Here is a 20627-nt window from a genome sequence, read left to right as displayed (position 1 = left end):
ACATCTCTATAAGATCATCCCTCAGTCTGTTAGATTTCAAGGAATAAAGTCCTAGATACCCAACCTCAGCCTATAACTCAGGCAACATTCTTGTCAATCTTTTCATGTTTTCCAGCTTATAGAGGTCTTTTCTATAACAGAGTGACCAAAACTTTACACAATACTTCAGGGCAGCCTCATCTGGTACAACTACAACATGTAATACACGTCACCAACAAAGCTCAGATGACCTGGTTACTGCTTTTCCAGGTGCTCCCTTGTTATTCCCTATTGAATTGACTGACTGTATCTCCTGACAGTCCAGATGAAGACTCTCAGCCTGAAATGTCAACTGTCCATTTCCCTCATCAGATGCTGCCTGACCATCTCAGTTCCTTCAGATTTTTTGCCTACTGACTTGTTTGCGTGCACCTATTCTATTTAATAGCATGGCAACTACACATGATCAAATTGTACTTTTAACCTTGCTAGAATTTACACTATGAAATGTATTTGTCCATTAAACTATTCAACTATGTTGGGTAGCTATGTCATTAACAGATTTGGACAAAAGCAGACCTCATCCAAACACTAGGAGGAATATTGTACTACACACAAAGTGCCCAAAGAACTCAGCAAGTTCATCCCCCTTCCTTTCCAGGCCTGATGAAGGGTCTTGGCTTGAAAAGTTGGCTGCCTGTTTATTCCCCTCCATAAATGCTGCCTGACCTGCTGAGTTCTTTCTGCACTTTGTGTGCATTGCTCAAGATTTCTGAGAATCTTGAGCAATCTGAGGATCTCTTGTGCTTAGGGATATTATCCCAACTTTAGGACTTCTTGAGTTTTCCTAGCAGATGTTCACTTTTCAAGCCCTCTACTCCCTTTGACAGGAGAAGTGGAGTAGCAATTTAGTTCAAAACCAAAGGTTTTCTACTTAAAGCCATTTTTTCTGGATTGCACAAAGTCACAATTCATGGTTACCTCTGTTGGAGTTTTTTTAAACCAAGTTCACTCAGGCATTTACTTGTATTTACTTTATAAACTTGTGATTCCATGTGATTTTATAAACCATTTGATTCAATTAAATACAATAATGATGCATAACTTTTAATCTATTTCACAGCAGCCATTGCCTTTCAGAGATGCTAATAGAGGTGCTGTGAACTATGACCTTACTTATTCAGCAGCAGAGTTGATATAAAATAATTGTTTTGAATAACCAATGCTGTTCTGATCGAGCGATACAGCATAGAGAAAGACCATTTGGCCAACTTATCCATGCTGACCAAGTTGCCTACTTGAGCTCATCCAGTTTGCCTGTACTTGTCCCATGAGCCTATAAAACTTTCTTCAAAGTTCAAAATTAATTTATTATCAAAGTACATATATGTCACCATATCTGTTCATTTTCTTGGGAGCATTCATAGTAAATATAAAGAAATACATTGAAAAACCACATAACAGGATGGACAAGCAACCAGTATGCAAAAGAGAACAAAGTGCAAATGTAAAAAGGAAAAAACAAAAGATAATAATAAGTAAATAAGCAATAACTATTGAGAACATGAGATGAAAAGTCCTTGCAAGTGTGCCCATAGGTTGTGGAAACAGTGTTGGGGTGAATGAAGCTGAGTGAAGTTATTCCCTTTGTTTCAAGAGCCTGATGGTTGATGGGTAATAACTGTTCCTGAACTTGGTGATGTAGGTCCTGAGGCTGCTGTATATCCTTTCTGATGGCAGCAGTGAGAAGAGAGCAAGAGTGGATGGTAGAGGTCCTTGGTGGATTCTGCTTTCTTGTGACAGTGTTCCTCATACGTGGGCTAAATGGTGGGGAGGGCTTTACCCATGGTCGACTGAACCATATCTGCTACATTCTTTGACTTTTCCATTCAAGGGAATTGGCGTTTTCATACCAGGCCATTATGCAATCTGTCAGTGTACTCTCCACCACACATCTATCGACATTTGTCAGAGTTTTAGATGACAAACAAATCTTCACAAACATCTAAGAAAGTAGAAGCTTCTTTGTAATGGCACTTGCGTGCTGGATCCAGGACAGGTCCTCTGAAATGATTTTGCCATGGAATTTAAAGTTGTTGACCCTCTCTACCTCTGATCCTCTGATGAGGACTGGGTCATGGACCTCTGTTTCATCCACCTGTAGTCAAAAAGCTCTCTTTGGTTTTGCTTAGCCTCACAGTCTCTTAGCCATGCACCTGTCCAAATATATTTTAAGTTTCATAATTGTATGACGCTGAAAGATATTTGGACACTTCCAGCTAAGTTGATCCTTTTAGTACCATGTGTTTCTTTTCTGAGATGTAATCTCCTTTCCTGGACAGATGGATCATATTGAAGATTCTGTCAAAGTGAAGTTGCTGCTGGTCCAGGACAGAAAAGACTGTGTCTTGGAGGAGAAGGAGAAGAATGAACTCAAAAAGAGGAAGCTGCTCAGTGAGGTGTAAGTCCTTTTATTTAGCGATCCAGCATGGTAACAGGCCCAACAAGACCATGTCACCCAAATAAACCCATGTGACTAATATCCTACTAACCAATATGTTGTTGGAAACTGGCACACCTCTTTTTACATGCTGCAAGTTTCCTCTCAGCTTATGTTTTCACAGGTTCATTTATTATCAATGTATACAACTCTGAAATTCTTCTTCTCCAGGTAGTCATGAAGCCAAAAAATATAAGGATGATAGCACTATCATTCACCCCCGAGTCCCTCCTCCCAACTCAAAAAATAAACAAAGATGGAACAGGCACATCGACCCCCAAGTCCCCCTCCACCTTCTCGCACAGTAAAGAGAAAAATTAGGTGAAAAACACAGAATATAAATAACTATAACACTGGGGGGGGGGAAAAAAGTCTATAGTCCATGTCCAAAACACAGAAAACCTGGGTAACATTCTCTGGGTACAGCGGTGGGTCTTTCCGTCCAGTCGTTTTCTAGTTCTTAACAGCACGCTCTTACTTCTTTATCTATTCTCGCTTGGGTGTAGATGTATGATCAGTATGTTCACCGATAACACTAAGATTGGTTGAATTGTTGACTGTGTGGATGGCAGACTAAGGCTACAGGGTGATATTGTGAGGCAAAATCGCTGTAAAACTTGGATCTTAAACCAAATGAAAAGAGGTGGTGTATTTCGGGAATACAGATGAGATTGGACATAGACCATGGTGAGGTCTTTGTTAGTATTCTGGAACAGAGGGATTTCTACTGCTTGTAAGACACATTTCTCTTTAACTTAAGAGATGGAAGCCGCAAACATTGCTGGTTGTGAGTTCGATCCAAACTCTGAACAGTTGCAATGAAATTTCTATTGTCCATTAACGGTATTTTCAAAAAAGGCAAACATCCTGTCAATTACTTGTAAACTCTACACATTTCATGAACCAAAGCATCAAAATTTTCTTATCTATAAAAGCAAAAGCAGTTTATGAGCTTTCAAAATATGTTTTGCCACACATTTGATAGCTTCTCATTGCACACATGGCATCCAGGATTAAAAGGTTTTGAGCTCATTACCTAGCCTGGCATGCTATTCCTGTACAGAACAATGGCTGTAAGGTGTTATATTACAAAATGTGACACCACTTGAGTCCCTATCTTGCTTTTCAGGTGAGCTTGAGAAAACAGAACGAAATGTCTGTGGTTAATATTTATCCCTTAACTACCATAACTACAGCAGGTTATCTGATCACTACTGATTACCAACACATTGCTATTAATAGGAGCCTGCTGTGAGCAAATTGTAAACGTCTAGCAGCATTGATTACGTTTCAAGATGTATTGCATGGGTTTAAAACATTCTTAGGTCGAGAAAAAAGAATATATATTTTTATAACATACAAAATGATGGAGGAATTCAGCAGTTCAGGCAGCATCTATGGAAGGGAATAGACTGTTGACATTTCAAGCCAAGACGTCCTGATGAAGGGTCTGGGCCCGAAATATTGACTCTTTATTCCTCTCGATAGATGCTGCCTGACCTGCTGAGTTCCTTCAGTGTATAATGTGTGTTTCTCTGGATTTCCAGGAACTACAAAATCTATTGTGTTTATGTCTGTACACCTTGGGCATTCCTCCAGTAGGGGCTCCATCTCTAACAAAAGAACACATTGAATAATTGATGGCAGGAGTGGGGGGAGAGAGGAAGGAGAGATATTGGAATATCTTGATGGGGAGAAAGAAGAGAAGAAATGAGGGACTTGGAAATTGAGGACGTGAGAAGCTGTCTTGCAAGCTGTTTTCTGGAGATGGCAGATGTCATACTGTAACCTTTCTCTACCTGTGTTAGTAGATTAGAAAATGCAACCCTTCCTTGAATATAAATCCTTCTTTAAAAAAAATGCAGAATTACAGAAAAATGAACTATCAAAGTGTGTTTGAATCCTTTTCTTTTAAAAGAAATACAATAAATGATTTAATGGGATGAAATACAAGGCAGTAGGAAAGATAGGGCAAATTAGATATAATTTTTCTTTAAAAAGCTTCTGTGGACACCATGGGCAAAGTGGTGTCAAGTACAGGGATGTCTTCATTGTGGTGGGGAGATATTCACCCAGGGTGTAGATACTGGGCTCTTTCATCTTCGGCAGTGCAATGTAACTGAGCTGAAGACTAGATATTCAACCGCAACCAGTCACGATTGACTTGAGGCGGCCACCAATTAAGTTTCTAAACAGTCTGGGAACGTTAAAACATAGGAGCAGAGTTTGGCCATTTGGCCCATCGAGACTTGTTGCCATTCGAACATAGCTAATTTACTAACCTTCTCAATCCTATTCCTGCATCTTCCCTGTATCCTTTAATCAAGAACCTGTCAACCTCCGTAAATATAGCCAATGACTTGGGACTGCACAGCCGTCTGTGTTTGTGAATTCCACTGATTCAGCACCTAGCTTAGGAAATTTTTCCACATCTCTGTTCTGAGAGGGATGTTCTGTGCAGAGGGATGTACCCTCTGCACATCCATTCTATCTAAGTCTTTGAATATTTATTGGGTTTCTATGAAATTCTCCTGCTCTTTCACCCCCACTTCCCATTCTTTCAAACTCCAGTGAGTACAGCCCAAAGCCATCAATTACGCCTGACATCTTAACCCTTTCATTACTGGCATAATTTTCATGAGCCTCCTTTGGACCCTCTCCAAAGCCAGCATATCTTCCCTTGGATAAGGGGCCCAAAACCACTTTCAATACTCCAAGTGAGGTCTGACCAATGCTGTATAAAGCCTGAGCATTACATCCTTGCTTTTATGTTCCAGTCATCTCGAAATGAATGTTAACATTGAATTTGCCTTCCTTACCATTGACTCATTTTGAAACTTAACCTTTAGGGAGTCCTGAACAAGAACTCCCAAGTCCCTTTGCACGTCTGATTTTTGGATTTTCTCCCCATTTAGAAAATATTCCATGCCTTTATTCCTTCTACCAAAATGCACGACCACACTCATCCTTACCCTATAGTCTGTCTGCCACTTCTTTGCCCATTTTCCCAATCTGTCTAAGTCCTACTGCAGGCTCCCTGCTTCCTCAATGCTATCTGGCCCTCCTCCTACCTTTGTATCATCAGCAAACATGGCCAGAAAGCCATCATTGCTTTATCCAAATCACAGTCTTTTCAGCTACCTCTTTAAGAACTGTCTTGTAGTCTATCTGGTCCAGCTGACTTATCTACCTTAAGACCTTTCAACTACCGAAACACCTTCTCCTTAATATTAGCATAACACTCATTTCTACTCCCGACACTCTCACATTTCTGACATTCGGCTAGTCTTCCACAGTGAAGACTTATGCAAAATACTTAATAAGTTCGTCCACCATTTCTTTGTCCCCCATTACTACCTCTCCAGCATCATTTTCCAGTAGCCCGCTATCCTCTCCTGTCTCTCTTTTACTATATCTTCATATTTCATCTTTTCTCTCTTTATGGCTTTTTTATTTGCCTTATCACAAACGAGAAAATCTGTAGATGCTGGAAATCTAAGCTAAACACCCAAAATGCTGAAGGAACTCATCAGGCCAGACAGCATCTTTGAAAAAGAGTACAGTCAATATTTTCATTAGTCCTGAATGTTGACTATACTCTTCCATAGATGCTGCCTGGTCTGCTGAGTTCCTCCAGCATTTTGTGTGTGTTACTTGCCATATGTTTGTTTCAAAGGTACATTTAATGTCAGAAATGTATATAGTATACATTCTGAAATGATTTTTCTTCGCAACCATCCATTAAAACAGCAGAATGCCCCCAAAGAATGAATGACAGTTAAATGTTAGAATTCCAAAGTCTCTCCCCACATCTCCCCTCCCTCCCGAGCATAAGTGGCAGTAAGCAACAATCCCCCCCGCCCCCAAATGGCAAAAAAAAGCATTGGCACCTGCCACCGTGCACTCAAGCGTAAGCAAGGCATCAGCAAAGACACAGACTTGCAGTACTCCAAAAGACTAATTGTTCACCCAGCATTCGACATGCCACTTGTTCTCTCTCTCCCTAATAGGGGAGAATGAGGTGTCTCCGTTTCACAGCGAGAGGGGAGACATAACAAACAACTTGCTGGTTTACAATGTTAAAAGTCCACTGTGTTGCTTTTTCCGAGCTCTGTGCCCAAAGATCGCAGGTCTCTGGGCACATAGCCTTAGATCTTCCATCTCCTGCGTACACCGATCTGCTTGGAAACCGACCTCCGATTTCCCCCCCACCCCCTTCCCGTCTCCAGAGCCATGAAATCTCAGTCCTCCAAAGGTGAGTGGAGCTCTTAGGCTGTGCCCTTGACATGTCAGTTGTGAAATCCCGACAGCGGGTCCCATTCCCACAAAGAACTATAGTCTGCATGTTACTCCAAGTCAGGGTCTTCAAAAGAGAAAGGGAAAAATAGAGATATTAAAGATGAAAATAGAGTTGTTTCCAAAGATGCAAGCAAAGGAGTCGCCATTAGGCGCCATTAACCCTCCTAAGCTCCCTACCTTAAGCTCCCTAATCAAATATGGTTCATTAAATAACACTCAAATCCAGAATTGCCTTTCCCTTAATGGGGCTCAACTACAAGCTGCTTTAAAAAACGAGCTCGTAGGCATTTTACAAATTCCTTCTCTTGCGATCTAGCACCAAGCTGATTTCCCCAATCAACCTGCATATTGAAATTCCCATGACTATTGTAACATTGCCCCTTTTAAATGCCTTTTCTACCTCACATTGTAATTTGTACTCCACATCCTGGATACTGTATGTAACTCCCATCAGTGTCTCTTTATCCTTGAATTTTCTTAACTCTTCTCATAAGGACTCTATGTCGGGTCTTTCTGAGGATTTGGTCCCATATCTCCTGCCTACCTGCCTGTCTTTTTGATACAATGTGTATCCTTTCAGTGTGCCTCATGCACTTTGTGTAGCATTAGCTGACACTTTTCCTGTCTTTTAACTTGCTGCACCTTGAAGGCTCGCGTTTCCCTTCTGAGCTTTTTGGCTTTGGTGATATGTGTGTCTCATGTACTGAATGTTTTAAAATATTCTCACATGACCAAAGCTTTTTAACATGATAAATGAACTTTGCATGATAATGGAACAATTTTATGTTTCAATTATACACCCAAGAGCCCACTCATAGATGCATGAAGAAGCTGTGAGTGAAGCAGGTAATGGTCACAGAATAATAACTTGTTAATATGTTGAGCCAGCGGGAATGTTTTCCTCAGCAGCGCTTTAGTCAGCAGTGATACCCAACTTCTAAATGCCCATGCTAAATGGAAAATCTGTGCTGCTCACATGGCACTTTTCTGTCCTGAGTTACAGTGTTGTTAGTTCAGAAGCCTCTCTGATGAGGACACAAGGCTGATGCTTGGATTACCAATGCTGCTTTTGGATGAGATATTGACTGAAGTGCCAGTCACCTTTTGAGAAGTCATAAAAGCTGCCATATGCTTTGTCAAGGGATTCTGCTTGGTATTCTGACCAGTTTTAAAATAAACTTCAAAGTATGTAACTCTCAGTTCGGCTAGCGGCTTAATGTAGGGGATGATAGCCCCCGCCCCAGCCAAACTTAAGAAATCTCGTTTGGATGGGTGCTGTGTAATGTGTCCCCTGTTATAAATCAGTATCACGAAATAACAAATAGTACACAATATGCAATTAAGTGATTGAGCTTTATAATTCTTAATTTGACTACATGGTTAGTAAAGAAACAAAAAAACGAAAGGGCCCATTCTCAAGAAACAGTCTAATGTGCAATGTTGGAGCTCGCTGATAAGGCTGTTCGTCCACCATCGACCTCCTCTGACCTTCGGACCCTCATGACCCTTGTTCCAAGTCCATTCCGTCCGGCTGTCTACCAGCTCTCTCCATTCGTGTCATCTCTCCCCAGCAAAAAAAAATGTGAATTCCTGGCCCCCAGACACACAAGAAAGAACAACATCCTGCTCATTGGCTAACATGCCCCATTATCTCTAGTCATAACCCAAACATTGCTGCTACAGAGAAACTATTACCTTAGCAGAGGAACATTGCAGAGAAGCCATTACATTAGCAGTGAAACCTTACAGCGTGTTACAGTACATTTTCTGATTGTTGTAGCATTAGGGTAGGAGTTTTATGTGAATAAATATTTTTACAACATTGATATAAATAATACACTATAGGACACATCTGAGGTCAAGAGTTCAAGTTTATTTTCCAGTTTACGTGAAAGTGAGAGATAAATGCAAGTTGTCTTGTTCCTTTTATTTCTTTCTCTTTAGCTTGATTGGTGGAATGGTGGGGTTCACCTACGTTCTTGTAACTATATTGCTGTGCTTTCTTGCAGGACTATGAAGACCTATTGGATCACTAAAGGAAGTTCATTCAGTACTAAAGTGGTCAGACAAGACACTGATCTCACTCCAGAGATGATAGCCAAGTAAGATCTCAGAAATATCAAATAAGATTCTTCCATTCACAGTAAATATGTATTCAGAACATTGTGACAAAAGCAGAAACCTATTTTACAGATTGTCAGCAGAGGATAAATCTCCTGTGATGGGAATGTAACACAGATCTACATACCTGGAAGCTGAAGCCATAATGATTTGCATGTCTCCCTGTTCCTCTGTATCCCTTGCACAGAGTAGGCCCTTTGAGCTGCACCTCCCAATGACCCCTGATAGAACCCTAGCCTAATTACAGGACAATTTACAATGACCAATTAACCTACCAAATTATATGTCTTTGGATGGTGGGAGGAAACCAGAGCACCCAGAGGAAACTCGAAACTCGTGCGATCATGGAGCAAATGTACAAACTCCTTATAGATAGTGGCGTGAATTGGATCTGGATCACTGGTACTGTAAAGCACTACGATTGTGGTGCCATAGGTCTTACTGTGACCGGCTCCAGTGTGGATAAACCGGGCAGTTACAAAACTTGCACAGGGCAAGTAGTGGAACATATTTGAATAGTTTTTTTTACATCCCCTTTCTGTCATCTTTTTTTCCCCTTGAGACTTAAGTTTTCATAAATGAATTGAAAACAGCTACGACTGGATGTTGATCCTTGCTGGAAAATGGATTGTGTTGGACAGGAAGACACCAGGTCGTCGGTGGATGATCATGGTAAAGTTTCACAAGCGGATACAGGGTTTTATTGGGCCAGTGATTATTGATTGGGATTTGATTCCCAGTGCTGTCTTTAAGGAGTTTGTATGTTCTCCCCATGACCACATGGGTTTTCTCCGGCTGTTCTGGTTTCCTTTCACATTCCAAATGCATATGGATTAGTAAGTTATGGGCACGCTATGTTTGTGCTGGAAGCATGGCAACACTTGTGGTCCATGTTGGTCATTGACGCAAGCAATACGTTCACTTTATGTTTCAATGTATGTGTGACAAATAAAGCAGATCTTTTAATAGGCTGGAAAAACTTTGACTTTATTAGTTCTTCAACTCTTAGTGTTAAATCCAGTTGTAATACACAATGCAGTGTACTGGTGTGATCAGCCTGCTGTGCAGATTTGATATTGTTGTTGAAACCTGCCATTACACCATGTAACATAGTGCTCTTTGTATTTTTCTCTCTACTTAATACTGTGTAATATAGTGCATATTTATTTTTCTCTCTACTTAAATTGTCCAATCTCAGTTCTTAATCCTGCGTGTGCACTGATCTTTGGACTAATAACAAAACAGAAATTACCTTAAACAAAAAGAGCTTTGCTACTAGGTTGCAATCTGTTACTGTTGCTGAAAGAAATGCTGAGGTATTTCAAATGCAAAGTTACATCTTTGTGCAATCTTTTTTCAGTGGTTCATGGCAAAGCAAGAAGTTCAAACCATACAACTTCGATGCCTTGGGTATCATTCCAGAGTGTGGCCACCTGCATCCCTTGATGAAAGTCCGAACAGAATTTAGACAGATATTCCTGGAAATGGGGTAAGTTTTGAATACTCAAAATGGCTTGAGATTAACCTTTTCAGCTGTGCATGAAAAGTAAGTAATGGCAGTGATTATTTAGCTGAATTTAACTATTTTGGAACTGGAAACTAGGTAAATAAAGAGAAGAGTAACACTTTCAAAATGCTGGAGAAACTCAGCAGATCAGGCACCACTTATGAAGGGGAATAGGCAGGTCAAGATCCTCCCATCAGAACTGATCAGATGGAATGTGTACTGATCTTTGGACTGATAATGAAACAGGAATTTCCTTAAATAGAAAAAGCTTTGTTACTATGTTGCAACTGTTACTATTGCTGAAAGAAACTGATGGATGGTCTTGCCCAAAACATCGACTGTTTATTCCTCTCCACGCAAATTTGGAGAGAAGGAGAATGAGAGGTGACTTGATAGAGATGTACAAGATGATAAGAGGCATTGATAGAGTGAACAGCCATAGACTTTTCCCAGGGCAAAAATGGCTAATATAAGGGGGCATAATTTTAAAGTGATTGGAGGGAAGTATTTTTTTTTTGTTTACACACAGTGGGGGCTACATGGAGGATCCTGCTAGGAGTGGTAGTAGAGGCAGGTACATTAGGGACATTTAAGAGACTCTCAGATAGGAACATGTATGAAAGAAAACTGGAGAGTTGCGTGGAGAGAAGGGTTTATTTATTGTTTAGAGACAGAGTGGGTGGGACGGGCCCAATGAGCTACACTACCCAGCAGCCCATTCAATTAACACTAGTCTATCACAAGACAAATTACACTGGCCAATTAACCTACCAACCGGTATATCTTTGGCATGTGGGTAGAAGCCCACGTGGTTCAAGGTGAGAACATACAGACTGCTTACAGATGGTGCCAGAATTGAACTCTGAACTCCGGAATGCATGAGCTGTAATAGCATCATGCTACACTACTGTGGCACCCAATGATATTAGAGTAGGTTTAAAGAGTGGCACAACATCATGGGCTGAAGGGCCTGTATTCTATGTTCGAAATAATGCTGGCACCTAACCTGTTACTTTTTAATAGTAAATCTAACTTTTTTTCTTTTTTTTTTCTTTTTTATATAAAAAAGAATACATAGTACAGGAGGATATATATCATATATCAACTACAATATATTTGAATCACACTTATAGTCTCATTACCCCATATTCATGTAAATTAAATTGAATTATAATATTGAAAAGTAGTAATTTTATTATACAAAAAAATCTAAACCCACTACCAAGAAAAACTGTTCGGTAAAGAAAGAAAAAAGAAAAAGATCCTTAACATATAGTAAAACATATTATTAGCCAACATCTATACTTGATAACAAATCAAAGATTTTGAAAATAATTCAAAAATGGTCCCCACAATGTTAGAAAGTCTTGTCTTGATTCAGAAATTGAACAATGTATCTTCTCTAAGCATGATATAACATCGCTTAGCCATTGAGCATGAGTAGGCGGAGCAACGTCCTTCCACCTAAGCAACAATCCCCTCCTAGCTATAAGAGAAATAAAAGCCAAAATGTGCAAATCAGGTGTCTCTAAGATAATATCTTCTCCTTCAACAATACTGAATAAGGCAGTCAAAGGATTTGGTTTAAAATTTAGTTTAAAAAGTACAGAAAAATTTTGTAATACTTCCAGTATTTTTCAAGACAGTTTGTCTTTACTCGTGTGGGCCCTATGCACCATTTAAATTGTAGGAGGGAGTGACGGACACACAATGATGAGGTATTAACCAATTAAAAAATTTCATTCCAAGTTTCCTCAGAAATTGAAGTCTGTAAATCTTGTTCCCAGAGATTTTTAAGTTTGTCTAAAGGAGTGTTTCTCATTCCCAACAATATACGGTAAATATTAGTTATTGATCCATTTTGAAAAGGTTTCAAATTAAAAACTACATCTAATAAATCCTTTTCAGGACTTTTAGGAAATGTATGTAATTGAGATCGCAGAAAGTCTCTAATTTGTAAATAGTGAAAAAAGTGGGGTTTTGGTAAGCTATGTTTAGCTGACAACTGCTCAGACAAAAAGAGAGTTCCTCCAGCAAATAAATCCTAGAAGCATTTAATACCCAGTCTATCCCAATCTTTAAAAACTACATCTGTCATAGAAGGTTTAAAAAGATAGTTAGAAAAAATTGGACTTGAAAGAGAAAATCTCAATAAATCAATATATTTTCTAAATTGTACCCAAGTCCTCAAAGTATGCTTAGCTACAAAACTGTCAGTTAGTTTACTTAAAGGAATTGAGGATCCGAGAAAAGAGATGATAGAAGATTTATTAACAGAGTTAGCTTCTAAAGAAACCCAAACCAGACAGTCCTCTCAGTTAATATAATATTGTAGCGGTGTGCTACACGCAGCGCTAAAATTACGACACGGAGTCGGTAACTGCAGTCGCAGAAAAAGCTTTATTCGAAATCCTCAGCCTCACTTTTAAGCCTCCCTCAACCTGCCCCCCGTGGTGCAGAGGCTCCAAAGCTCTGTGCTTGCAAACCCCCGTAGGCTATCTCCCTTAGCCGGAAAGCTGGCTAATTGTGAACCGGTTCGGATGTGCCAGGAAATGGGTCGCCACAATATAACCAAAACGTGAGATTCTGTATATTGACTGCCCAGTAATAAAACCTAAAATTTGGTAAAGCTAAACTTAAATTCTTTTTAGCTTTTTGAAGATGAACTTTATTTAGTCGAGAGTGTTTATTTTTCCATATATATGAAGATATGATAGAATCAAGAGAATCCAAAAAGGATTTTGGAATAAAAACAGGTAAGGCCTGAAAAAGGTATAAAAATTTAGACAAGATATTCATTTTAATAGAATTAATTTGGCCAATCAACGATAACAACCATTTTGATAGTGCCTTTTTTACATAATACAGCAGGGTAAAAAAATTTTCTTTAAATAAGTTTTCATAATTCTTAGTATTTGTTACACCCAAATAAGTAAATAGATTTTTAACAATTTTAAAAGGAAGGTTAGTATTAATTGATAACAAATTATTCAAAGGAAAAAGTTCACTCTTATGAAAATTTAGTTTATATCCTGAAAACTGACTAAAACAGAAAAGTAAGGAAAGAACGGAAGGTAATGAAGTCTCAACATTAGAAATATAAAGCAAAAGGTCATCAGCATAAAGCGAAACTTTGTGAGTAATACCTCTCCTTCAAATACCAGTGATATCATTAGATTCTCGGAAAGCAATAGCTAAGGGTCCTAAAGCCAGATCAAAAAGCAAAGGGCTCAAGGGGCTTTTTTTTTTAACTGTGTGTTTCTTATTATAAAGGCAATGTGCCTTTGTTTTTTTAAAAATCTCCATCCTTTACAACATGTCCTGGCACCTTGAGATGTTCTTGAGCATGTACACCTGTTTTCCTTGCGCTTATGTCAGCAGGTTGTTTAAGTGTACTTTTCACTTCAAGGCTGGACCCTTTCTTTTACATCTTTGTGTGCATCAGAGTGACTGTGGTTTAGAAGCCTCCATATATACGTGTATCTATTTTTGATTCTTAATGTCAGTAATATTCCATATTAAAATACATCTTTCCCTTCATGTTGTAAAGGCCCATGCTCCTCTGCAGCTGGTACACATGTTCCCTGACATATACTATTCATAACCCTCCATTCCAAATATGGAGGTATGTAGATACCTGCTATGAAAGTGCAGATTTCCTGTCAATTTATGGCAGTTCTGGGTAAATTCAAATACTATTCATGCTGTGGTTTGCAGAGATCTACAGAAAAGCTTCATTCTACTTTAGCAATGTCTCATCTGATAGAAGAAAAAGTGAGAGCTAATTGTGCAAGGTTTGTGCTGAAGCACCACATAGGGATAATATAGTTGTAAAGTCCACTCCTAACTCTGCTTCCAAAATGCCTCAGCATTTTTCCAGTTCATTCAGAAGCTTTTGTTTAATTGAAAACAATTATGTAGTGCTCTCCCTGTGCAAGTACTCAGACATAAAGGATCATCACTGGGCAGAGGAATTTGCCATTTATGGCCAGTGTTACTTCTATTTATTTTGGTAACATTTCTAGCCGATTCTTGAAGCATAGGCTCATTTTGTGCTCCCACAGGAACATTCATTGTGTCATGTTGGTGAATGGTTATACACGTTGTTGGTGAGACTGCAGGTGGAGTATTGTATACAGTTTTGGTCACCCCGTATAGAAAAGACATTGTCAAGCTGGAGGTGGTGTAGAAGAGATTTACGAGGGTGTTTCCTGGGCTAGAGAGCCCATGTTACAGGGAGAGGTTGGCCACACTGGATCTTTATTCCTTGGAACACGGGAGAATGAGAGGTGACATTACTGAAGTATATATATTCATAAGAGGTATGGATAATGTGGATGGTCGTAGTCTTTTTCCCCAGGATTGGGGAGTCCAAAACTAGAGGGCACAGATACAAGATATGAGGGGAGAAATTTAAAAGGACCTGAGAGGTAAATTTACACCTGGAATGAGCTGCAAGAGGAGTGGTTGAGGTGGATACAGTTGCAACAGAAGAGAATGGCTTGAAGGGTTATGGGCCAAATGTGTCACCTGGATCCAGCATGGAGAATGCTGTGGTCAGCTTGGACCATTTGGGCTGAAGGGCCTGTTTTTGTGTTGTATTACATGATGACTCTATCTCTATTTTTATTTGAAAATACTAATTGTTTGGCTATGTTCTGTTTTTATTTAGAAAGATGTTGCATCTGATGTGGTAATGATAAAAAGAATTCCTGTTCTCTTTTGAGAGGTTTATAATATTTTTCCCAATCTCTAGTTTCACAGAGATGCCGACCAACAATTTCATTGAGAGTTCATTCTGGAATTTTGACGCGCTTTTCCAACCTCAGCAGCATCCTGCCCGAGACCAGCATGACACTTTCTTCCTGTCTGGTAGGGTGTCTCTCCTAGTTCAGTGGAGATGTGAGAGCGAGTGTTACAGTTATTTAAAGCATCATCTCGTGTGTTTCTTGACTGCTGAGAGGTACCACATAGTCAAGATCCATTTGGGTCTATCATGTGGGCTTCCTGGCTACTGAAAGCTACCACGTAGTCATGCTTTGCTCAGTGATGAATCTTGGGTTTTTCCTGGAGCTGAAATTTGGGACTGGAGGAATAGGTCAATAAGACTTTGGTATGTTTGTTGCTCACTGGAAAGTCTTGAGTGAAGTGACCACAGGATTATGTTTGTCGGTGACATCCATCACCAACTACCATCTTAATATAACTTGGTCCCAATTGATGTTACAGGGGTTGCTTTTTAGAATCACTGACATACGACATGAAATTTGTTGTTTTGTGGCAGCAGTGCAGTGCAATATATACAATATACTATAAATGACTAGGAATATATTAAACAGTCATGCAAAAAGGGAGCAAATTAGTGAGATAGTGTTCATGGACTGTTCAGAAATCTGATGGTGGAGGGAGAAAAAGCTGTTCCTAAAACGTGTACAGGTCTCCTTCGTGATGGTAACAATGAGAAGAGGGCCCCACCCTGTCCTGACACAGTTGCTTAGATCCAGTTGAATGGGATCCCTCACTGTTTCAGTGGTCCTGAGAAGCAGAGCAGCTGGGTCTGGGCTGCAGTTCCTGAGTCCCACCCAGATCAGTTCAACATTTCAAAGCAGTTAAAATAGAATGAACTAAATTAAATTTCAGGTGGCTTGGTAGTGTACCAGTTAGCATAATGCGATCCCAGTGACAGTGACTGAGATTCAATTCTGCCACTGTTTGTAAAGAGTTTGTATCTTTTCTTGTTACAATGTGGGTTTTTTCCAGGTGCTCTGGTCTCCTACCACATTCCAAGTCCGTATGGGTGGAAGGTTAATTGGTCATTTGGGCATAGTTGGGGAGCATGGACCTGTTGGGCCAGAAAGGCCTGTTATTGTGATGCATCTCCAAATAAAAATACATTTTAAAAATTACTCTAAATTAAACTGAAAAAATAATTGAATATGACTATCAATTAAAGTTTTTCTTTTTCTTTTTACAGTATTTTTATTCAGAAGAAAAAAAGATTTACAGAGTGCAACACATAGATACATCTCAACATAACTTGTGTACATTCATATATTGTAATAAAATTGATCAAAATGTTATAGCATAACACATAAAGGTATACCGCTCTGTAATCAAAAATTTAAAGATAGGTCATACATCATAAAAGAAATTTTTTTATATATAAAAAAAATCAACTTCCTACCAACTACCAAAGAAAAAAGCTGAAGGATGACAATGGCTAATTAGAAAAAAAAAACATATTCACTCAAGAATAGAAGATAAAAATATACATAAAAGTCTGTGCACTGTTAAACTTTATAAATTGGAAAAGTAATTTAGGAAAGGTCCCCAAATATCATAAAAAGATTGTTTCAAATTTAAGACTGAACAGCGGATCTTTTCTAAATTTAAATACAACATAATATCACGTAGCCATTGAAGATGTGTAGGAGGAGTAGACTCCTTCCATTTAAGCAAGATTGCTCTTCTTGCTAAAAGAGAGGTAAAAACTAAACCCTGTAGGTTAGGAGTATTTAAAGTTATATCTTCATTTGCAATAATACCAAACAAGGCAGTAAGGGGATTTGGGTCAAATTGGACCCTAAAAAGTTGAGAGAAGGTATGAAATACTTCCTGCCAAAACTTTTCAATTGTAGGGCAAAACCAAAACATATGAATTAAAGAAGCATCAGCAGAGTTGCATTTATTACAAAGTGGAGAAACATTCAGGTAAAAACTGGAGAGCTTCTGTTTAGAAATGTAAGCTGTATGAACCACTTTAAATTGTAGAAGGGAATGACGAGCACAGAATAATTTATTAACCTGTTTAAGAATTTTGTTCCATCTATCATCAGAAATCTGACAATTTAGGTCATCCTCCCAAGCTTTTTTTATTTTATCTAAAAAGTCTTGTCTAGAATCAATCAACAAGTTATAGACACTGGTAATAGAACCATTAACAAAAGGTTTTAAATTTAAAAGATCGTCCAGTAAATTTTTATCAGGACCTATAGGAAAAGTAGCTAATTGGAAACGTAGAATATCTCTAATTTGAAGGTATCTGTAAAAATGTGATTTTGGGAGTGCAAATTTATTTGCCAATTGGTCCAATAAAGCAAGAGATCCTGAGATAAACAGGTACCAAAAACACTTAATACCTAATTCATCTCAATCTTTAAAGACTTTATCAGTCATGGAAGCAATAAAAAAAATAATTAAGGAGAATGGGAGATGATAATAAAAAATTTGCTAAACCAAAAAATTTTCTAAATTGAGACCAGATACTTAAAGTTTGCTTAACAATTATGTTATCTGTTGTTTTATTTGCTGAAAAAGAAGAGTATGAACCAAGAAGAGAGACAATAGAGGAATTTTTTACAGAATTAACTTCTAAGGAGACCCATGATGGGCAATCTTTACGATAAATGTAATAGGACCAGAAAGTAATATTCCTTATATTGGCAGCCCAATAGTAAAACCTAAAATTGGGTAGGGCTAGTCCACCCATCTCTTTATTTCTTTGTAAGTAAACTTTACTTAAACGAGCTTGTTTATTATTCCAAATATAAGAGGTTAAAATTGAATCTAAAGAATCAAAGTACGTCTTGGGTAAGGCCTGATAAAGATATAAAAATTTAGGAAGAATCTTCATTTTAATCGAATTAATTCGGCCAATTAGGGATAAAGAAAGAGGGGACCATTTAGAAAGCGTCTTTTTCACATAATTCAATAAAGGGTTTAAGTTTTCTTTGAATAAATTCTTGAAGTTTTTATTAATTGTTGCACCTAAATATGTAAATTGACTTGTAACAACTTTGAACGGAAATTTGGCATTTGATGACATTAGGTCATTTAAAGGAAATAGCTCACTTTTATGTAGGTTCAGCTTATATCCTGAAAAAGAACTAAACTGGGAGATTAAAGAAAGAACCAAAGGTAAAGAAGTTTCAGTGTTAGAGATAAAAAGTAAAATATCATCAGCGTATAAAGAAATTTTATGAGACATACCTTCCCTTAGTATACCAGAAATGTCCTTAACTTCTTGAAGTGCTATTGCTAAGGGTTCTATAGCTAAAGCAAAAAGTAAAGGACTAAGAGGACATCCTTGTCTAGTTCCCTGCTGTAATTTAAAGGGCTTAGAAATTTGGGAGTTAGTAATAACCTGAGTGGTAGGAGACAAGTAGATTAATTTAACCCAGCGAATAAAATTAGGCCCAAAGTTAAACTTTTTTAAGGTCTTAAAAAGATAATTCCACTCAATTCTATCAAAGGCTTTTTCTGCATCTAAGGATAATATACACTGTGATTTTTTTTTTGGATGGTGAATATATCACATTCAATAACCGACGTATATTAAAATGTGAGTAACGATTTTTAATAAATCCTGTCTGATTATGTGATATAGTAGATGGTAGAATGTTTTCAAGTCTTCAAGCTAAGATTTTGGCTAAAATTTTTGCATCAACATTTAATAAAGAAATCGGTCTGTATGAAGAACATTCAGCTGGGTTTTTATTTTTTTTAAGGATAAGAGAAATAAAAGAAGATTGAGGGAGTTTACCTGATTTAAAGGACTCTGGTAAAACAGAGATAAATAAGGTGTAAGTAACGTAGTGAAAGTTTTATAAAACTCCCCAGGAAAGCCATCAGGTCCTGGGGTCTTACCAGAATGTAAAGCACGTATAGCCTCAGCCAATTCTTCATTGGAAATAGGCTGTGTTAGACTATCAGCAGACAATGTAGGAATGTTGATATTACTAAAAACAGCATTCATATAGGTATCATCTGAAAAAGAGTCAGACTGATACAACTTAAGGTAAAAGTCTTTAAATACGTTGTTAATTTCAGAATGGTCGGATGTCTTAGTTCCATTATCTTTAAAAATCTCCGTGATTTGACGATTAACTGTAAAAGATTTTAAGCGATTGGCTAATAAACTACCAGTTCTATCCCCGTGAATGTAAAATTGAGTTTTATCTCTCAACAGCTGTCGTTCAATTGGGTAAGTCAGCAGAAGATTATACTTGGATTGGATTTCAATACGCTTATTATATATACTTGGATCTAGAGATAGGGCATACTTTCGATCAAGATCTTTTAATACCGCTGCTTTGTCAGCTCTTTTCTTTATATAGGTAGAGTAAGAGATAATTTCTCCGCGAATATATGCTTTAAAAGTATCCCAGACTATATTACCAGCAGCATCTCCTTTAAAATTTTCTTTAAAGAGAAAAGTAATATGGTTTTCCAAAAACTTCAGAAAATTTTTATCAGATAACAATGATAAGCTAAAATGCCAACTTCTATTTGGTACAGAGTAAACAGGTAATCTTAAAGCCAGAAGCACAGGTGCATGATCAGACAAAGCAATCTCCTTATAATTACAGGATTGTACCAGTGGAAGCAAGTTTCTATCTATATAAAAAAATCAGTCCGAGAGTACATATGATGAACCTGAGAGAAATATGAATATTCCTTTTCTTGGGGGTGTAAAAAATGCCACACGTCAAAAATACCACATTGAGATAAAAAAGATTTAAAAAGTAAGACAGATTTATTAGTGACAGGGGTTTTACTTGAAGAGCGGTCTAATATAGGGTCGAGCCAAAAATTAAAATCTCCACCCATCACTAAGGAATACTGATTCAAATCAGGCAGAAAAGAGAAAAGACGTTCAAAAAACAAGGAGTCATCTGTATTTGGAGCATATACATTCGCAAATACGATTAGTTTATTCCCAAGACTACCCGAAACAATAACAAAGCGCCCATTTGTATCAGAAATTACATTATGTTGAATAAAGGATAAATTCTGATCAAACAGGATAGACACGCCTCTCGATCTAGATTGAGAGGATGAGTGAAAATGTATACCCTTCCGTCCTTTGAAAGAACGTGAAATATCATCTTTACGAATATAGGTTTCTTGGAGAAAGATTATATGAGTTTTAAGTTTCTGGATATAAGAGAAAATCTTACTTCATTTAACAGGGTTATTTAGACCTTTCACATTAAAACTGGGTATATTAATAAAAGAATCCATCAAGTATCCTTTAGTAATGTATAAAAGGTAATCACAGACATGTAGATAGTGAATAAGTAAAACAGTAAAAACATCCATTCAACTTTATGGAAGAACCCATTTTCCCCCTCCCTCCCCCCAAAGAGAGAAATCATCCAAGGGAGGCTGGAGACTAATTCTAACTTCCCCAACCCAAAACTCCGGTGGCTCCAGAAAATA

The 20627-nt window shown here is 38.0% G+C and overlaps 1 protein-coding gene across 1 annotated transcript in view; it reads left to right on the top strand.

Moving 5' to 3' along the window:
• The window catches only part of farsa (phenylalanyl-tRNA synthetase subunit alpha), a 60312-nt gene that overhangs the window by 2941 nt on the left and 36744 nt on the right, over positions 1-20627 (top strand). Inside the window, exons 4-7 of the mRNA XM_059991865.1 lie at positions 2322-2440; positions 8788-8880; positions 10260-10388; positions 15163-15278. Coding sequence (XP_059847848.1) covers positions 2322-2440; positions 8788-8880; positions 10260-10388; positions 15163-15278 — 457 coding nt within the window. The remainder of the gene's footprint in view (positions 1-2321; positions 2441-8787; positions 8881-10259; positions 10389-15162; positions 15279-20627) is intronic.

Source organism: Hypanus sabinus, chromosome 16, assembly GCF_030144855.1.
Source record: "Hypanus sabinus isolate sHypSab1 chromosome 16, sHypSab1.hap1, whole genome shotgun sequence".
In the NCBI taxonomy this organism is placed as follows: domain Eukaryota; kingdom Metazoa; phylum Chordata; class Chondrichthyes; order Myliobatiformes; family Dasyatidae; genus Hypanus; species Hypanus sabinus.
This window is presented reverse-complemented; position numbering and strand designations above follow the sequence as displayed.